Source organism: Gymnoscopelus microlampas (genome assembly GCF_963454915.1).
Source record: "Gymnoscopelus microlampas genome assembly, chromosome: 19".
NCBI lineage: Eukaryota > Metazoa > Chordata > Actinopteri > Myctophiformes > Myctophidae > Gymnoscopelus > Gymnoscopelus microlampas.
The window spans coordinates 9,249,288-9,255,721 of record NC_139956.1 but is presented as its reverse complement, the minus strand read 5'-3'; the positions used below and the strand labels follow the sequence as shown (position 1 = coordinate 9,255,721).

At 47.1% G+C, this 6,434-nt stretch overlaps 1 protein-coding gene across 1 annotated transcript; it reads left to right on the top strand.

Moving 5' to 3' along the window:
* Positions 1-3,371: 3,371 nt before the first annotated feature.
* On the top strand, positions 3,372-6,434 carry LOC311034363 (ubiquitin carboxyl-terminal hydrolase 8-like; the record flags this gene model as incomplete). Its single annotated transcript, XM_084042244.1, has 1 exon — positions 3,372-6,434. One exon carries the CDS (start codon positions 3,372-3,374, stop codon positions 6,432-6,434), a length of 3,063 nt encoding a protein of 1,020 aa, XP_083898370.1.

Here is a 6,434-nt window from a genome sequence, read left to right as displayed (position 1 = left end):
GAGAATAAGAAAAACAGCCATGCTGCTGTGACAGTGGCACACAAAGTGTACTGCTTTTATGGGGTTATGGGGGTTATGGATGTCAATCTGATTGATGTGGATGTTTTCAACACAGTGTCTTTACGCTGGATGAAGTTGACCCCAACAGGAAGAGGAGAACGCCACATGCCCAACATCCACTCAGCTGTGCTAATAGCAAATGTTGTCTACATCTGGTGGGGTGTTACGTACAGAGGGGGGTACCGCAACGTGCTTTATGCATTGGATGTTGACACCCATAGATGGTTCAATCCCAAGGTTTCTGGGACCTTTCCAGAGGCGAGGTGGTGCCACTCAGCCTGTGTCCTGGGGAAGGTCATATATATTCATGGAGGATACAAACATCTGACTGGACTCACTAATGACATCTACAAGTTAGACTCCACCACAATGGCCTGGTCTGTAATTTACCCCAGAGGCACTCCAGCACCTGCTTCGTCAGGTCACTCTGCCACCATCATCGGGAAAAATATGTTTGTATTTGGGGGCCATGGGCACATGAGAGTGTATGACACAGAGACCAACTTCTGGCTGAGCACACCCTCTGCACAGGTTGTTCCAGCAGGACGCTGGTGTCATTCAGCCTTTGCTTACAATGGAGAGCTGTACATATTTGGTGGCACCAACTTGAACCGGAAATTAAATGATCTGTGGAAATTCAATACAGCGACTTTCTCCTGGAAGAAAGTTGAGCCCAAGAGGAAAGGCCCATATCCAATGTATAATATGTGCTGTTGCATGGTGGGAGATCGCATCATCCTCTTTGGAGGAAATACTTCATCAGGTGATTCAGTGTACGACCTGTACATCTTAGACTTGTGTCCTAGTCTGAAGACTTTATGCAAGCTAGCAGTTATTCAGTACGGTCTGAAGCAGTCAGGACTACCACACAACATTAGGTGGGAACTGGCAGCCATGACTGCCAAAAGCAACGGAAATGTGCTCACTGCCAGTAAGGCCACTAGAGATCTGTTCCAGTTGATGTTGAAGATGACGCTGTGTCTGGTCAAGTTTCTCCTTACCTTTCTCCTTACCTAGTCTTTAGTGTTGCAAGGTGTGGAATCATTTCTTTATACATTGGTAGTTAAAGCCTTACTGTTTGTATTATCATGTGTACCAGGTGTAAGAAGCTGTCTTGTGACAAACATTGACGTGTGGATGCTGTTCATCCTTGGCCTTATATGTTCTGACCAGCGTTGGGGTAATGCGTTACAAAGTAACGTGTTAGAATATTCAGATAGCCCTTTTTGCGTTACAAACAAGGGGCTAGAATCTGTCTTGTAAATTGAGGTTATATAGGAAGTGTTACAGTTCATATGAATGGCCTGTAGTCTCACTGTTTCACCCCTGCTGGTTGCAGAAGCAATTAGGCTCTATTCAAGCGGATAGGTTTTTGGCTGAACTTTACACTTGACTTTATTACCTTAATAAACATTGTCATAAATACTATAGCTTCCATTCGCTAGTTTAAAGTCTTCTTTCAATCACCATGATATGCATTTTGGTAAATTATGGTCCCATTTCTTTTAATTAGATAAAGTAGGGAGTGTTTATAGGGTTTCTACTGGTTCTACCAAGTGAAGACCTGCCCTCCCTGCGGTTGCAGCCAATAGCATTCATTTCCATTAGCATTTCTGTACCGGATATAGAAAGATGGCAAAATCACTGAAAAATAGGCGTCATTTACGGCCTGTAGAAACCAATGGCGTAACGCTGTCCATATTTTTTTTACAGTATATGGTTACAAGTGGCGTAATGCATGTGTTTAGTAATCAGTTACTTTTTCAATAATCAAGTACAAGTACAACTGTTTATTTCCAACTTATTGGGCATTCAGGGAAAATGTTCAGGTGGCCATGTCAGTGCGCATTTGCAGCTCAGTCAGCTAGCGAGATGGCAGAAGGCAGAGAGGTCAACCTTACAGTTACATTGTGGAAGTATTCACATTGTTTTGAATTTGCAGCTGAATGGAGTTAGAACATCACAGTGAAATACAAATAATAATTAATTAATAATAATTGATAATAATAATAAATCTTTGTCAGTAATGTAAGTACCAGATAATACAAAACATACACTTTCAGTTGGACTTTATTGGTATGTACTCCACATGCTTTTGAATTATGTCACTGATGACACTGACATGAAAGATGAAGATATTTTTGGGGCGGTGTAACCGCCCCCTATAAGTGAGTTTTGGACACTGACCAATCCTTCACCGTGATTGGCCAATAGTCTACAACGCAGTCTACACCCTAACCCTTCCACAGTCAATGCAAATCTATACTTTTGCAAAGTCAGCCAATCACATTACAGCTAGTGTCATCACCACTAGCTGTAATGTGATTGGCTGACTTTGCAAATTCAGGACTGTGATTGGCTAGCGAAACACATGACACATGTGAAGCCCTATGAATAGCAGTATGGACTTTAAAAAAAGTCATTTATCCTTTTTTTTAAGTGAGTCATGTTGTGATGACCACACACCGCCCACTTCACACTGGGTGTGATTTTTACAGGTTTGCCGGTTTTCACTGGCTGTGTCATTCTGAACGCTGTAAAGCTCATGTAGGTTTCTGTTTACATTTTCAACTAATTGTGTTGGACAACAGTTTTTTTTGCATCATATAGGAGCTATAAAGTAACACTTTTGTATTGTATTACAATAAGATGTTAAAGAAAGGCAATATTCCTGGAAGGTATTTATTTTTAATCAACGTTTTTAATTGTTTTGTTTATTTATTTTTTTCGTTGTATTGCGCACCTCCACTGCTGGCATGAAAGTCCACAAAGACGTCTGCCCAAGCACAGTGAGCTTCAGGGGTCAGCTGATCCCATACACCAATCACAGTCCCCACTAAAGTGGACAGTAGGGTGGTTTATTACGTCAATGACAAATGGCAGTCCAACTGTAGCACAGATCAATGGTTTTCAAGTGGGGTGATAAATGATCAAGTCAGGAATCAAATGGAACCTTACGGATCTGTTACTGTGAGAGTGTGTGTGCAAATGGACCCAATTCATTGTCAGAGTTATTGGGTCTGTGTCTATTGTATATCACCCTTATTAGATCCCATCTTGTTTTTGATGCTACGTCATCAAATATGTCATCAGTGATGTCCTAATGACGTCAGACATCTTCTGATATCTCAGTCTACATTATGTGACATTGGGGCCTGTATCCTTATTTGTTCCAGGACGTCTGGCAATCAGGAGTCGGCTGTCAAACAAAGTAGCTGAACAAGTGTACGCAACAAAGATAGAGAACACCATAAGAGCATGTGAACATCAGAGTACTTGCTTGTGAGCTTTGCCTGAACATACTCGTGAAGATGGTTGCATTGCTTGGGGTCAAAGAGCTTCATCAAGGAACATCTCTGCGAGACCTCAGGAAACTGTCTGACGTCAAACCAGAACAGAGAATCCCCACCAGAACCTATGCCCAGAGTGCTGTTAAAGTCTTTCAGTCAGCAGAGGAGTGTCGCTTGGACAGAGATGAGGAGAAGGCGTATGTCATGTATATGAAATACCTAAATGTATTTGACATCATTAAACAGAGACCAGACTACAAAGAAGACGAGGACTTTTATCTGTCCCTGCTAGGTCCAAGAAATCAAAAGAAAGCCATCGAAGAGGCAGAGAAGCTCAAGAAAAGCCTCAAACTCAGGTATGAGGAGGCCGAGGTTAGGAGGAAGCTTGAGGAGGAGGTGAGACAAGAGGAAAGGAAAAAGAGAGAGGATATGTCTGAGAAAGAAGGACCCTCAGCGAACACAAAGGACAAGAAGGGAGAGCTGACAGAGGTTAAGAATGCACCTGCAGGAGGGATCACTGCGAAGAAACTGTTCCAATTGATGAAGGACCAGACTTTTCTCGTCATGGACGCCCGTAGCGTGAATGACTTTGAGGAGTCCCACATTCAGATCCCAGGCCAGACCTGCATCATCAGTGTACCTGAAGAGGCCATAAGCCCAGGAATGACTGTAAACCAGATTGAGGCCAATCTTCCGGAAGTCTCCAAAGAACAGTGGAGGAGACGAGGGTTTGTGGACCACATAGTCCTACTGGACTGGTTCAGCTCAGTCACTGATCTGATACTTGGAACCACCTTAAAGAGCCTCAAAGATGCTCTGTACAAGTGGGACAGCTTCACCATCCTTCGCAATGAGCCCATGGTACTGGAGGGGGGCTATGAGAACTGGCTGCTGTTCTACCCTATGTGCACCACCAACGCTAAAGTCCAGCCTCCTAGACAGAACGTCATCAACACACCCCCTCTGTTAAACCTCAGTTACCCATCCCTCGAGGAAAGGAAGCCAGACGAGGTTGAACCTGAGCCCCAGGCCCCTACAGCCCCTCTGCTGCTGAATGGAGTTTCTGCAGCGGAACAGCCGTCCCCTGAAACATCCATGGGAACAGACAGTCTGCCAAAACCATTTGACGCCTATGGATACCTATCCATAGTACCTGACAATGGTAAACCTAGCCTGTCAGTCATCACAGCCAAGGCCATCCCACAGTTTGACCGTACCACTAAGCCATTGGATGATACTAAACCAAACCAGAATGGCTCAGCCAAGAACCTGGCCCAGAACGGCCCAGTCATTCCTGATCGCTCGGTCAAACCACCGGCCACCTTCTCCAGCAGCTCCCTGTCGGAGGATGCCGCTGCTGTGATGGAGAATGCCAGGCAGGAGCAGGAGAAGCGCACGCAGGAGTGCTGCACCGAAGAGGAGAGGGGAGAGAAGGAACGGTTCCAGAAGGAGGCAAACTGTGAGAATGTGACAGAAGAGGATGAGACACACCAGGAAAGGAAGAGGCCTCAGTGGCAGAAGGCTGACGAGAAAGGAAGTAGAGTGAAAGAGCAACGCTCAGACATGCCACTGGACTCGCCTGCTCCCAACCACATTGTGGGTGAAATTGAGACGGAGGACTTAACCAGAGCCAGGAAAGAGGTCATGGGCAGAAGCGTTCCAGGTTTGGCTCCAGGTTGGACTAAGTTCCTGGACTCGGTGACGGGTACATACCGATTCTACCACTCCCCATCTAACATCGTCCATCTCTTCCCTCCTGAGGTCCATGATCCCCAGATGCACCCCTCCACGCCACTCTCAGCCAAACAGAAACAGCCGCATCCAGCGGGGGAGTCAGACACCACCCATGATATCAGCCAAGATCAGAGGGAGGAGGCGCAGAGGAAGGAAGCTATCACCACCACAGCTACCATACCCACCATCAACAGAGAAACCAAACCTGCCAGCATTAAAGTCCTTCCCAATTTGAAGATTGTCCAGCCATCGAATGCCAAAATCCCCAACCTAAATCCTATATATGGAGGCAAGGGTGCATCAATGACGGGGATAAGAAATCTCGGCAACACATGTTATATGAACTCCATCCTTCAGTGTCTGTGCAGCACTGGCGCCATGGCCGAATACTTCAACAAGGACTTCTACAAGGAGGACATCAACGAGGCCAATATCTTGGGCCATAAGGGGGAGGTGGCGGAGGAGTTTGGCGAGATCATGAAAGCCCTCTGGTCGGGTCAGTATAAGTGCATCAGCCCCCTGGACTTCAAGAACACCATAGGCAAGATAAATAACCAGTTCTACGGTTACGAACAGCAGGACTCACAGGAGCTGCTGCTCTTCCTGATGGACCTCCTCCATGAGGACCTCAATAAGGCAGATAACAGAAAGCGTTACAAGGAGGAGGACACCGACCATCTGGACGACCAGAGGGCTGCGGACCTGGCCTGGGTCAAACACAAGCTGCTCAACGAGTCCATCATCGTGGCACTGTTCCAGGGTCAGTTCAAGTCCACCGTGCAATGTCTCACCTGCCACCGCAAGTCACGCACCTTTGAGACCTTCATGTACCTGTCGCTGCCCCTGGCCTCCGCCAGCGATTGCACGCTCCAGGACTGTCTCCAGATGTTCTCCCAGGAGGAGCGCCTGACCCTCAATAACAAGGTGTTCTGCGGGCACTGCAAGGCCCACCGAGAGTCCACCAAGAAGCTTGAGATCTGGAAGGTCCCTCCCATTCTCCTGGTGCACCTGAAACGCTTCTCCTACGAAGGCCCGAGGAAGCAGAAGCTGCAGACGTCGGTCGACTTCCCTCTCGACAGCCTAGACCTGTCGCGGTACGTCATCGGACCCGCGCAGAGCCTCAGGAGATACAGCCTGTATGGCGTGTCAAACCACTATGGGGGGCTGGACGGCGGCCATTACACGGCTTACTGTAAGAACAGTCTCAAACAAAGCTGGTTCAAGTTTGACGACGACGAAGTGACCAGCATCTCCACTCCCTCGGTCAAGTCCCCGGCCGCCTACATCTTGTTCTACTCGGCTCTCTCGTGGGCGAAGGACACGCCGGCTGTGCCGGTGCAGCAGAGCTGA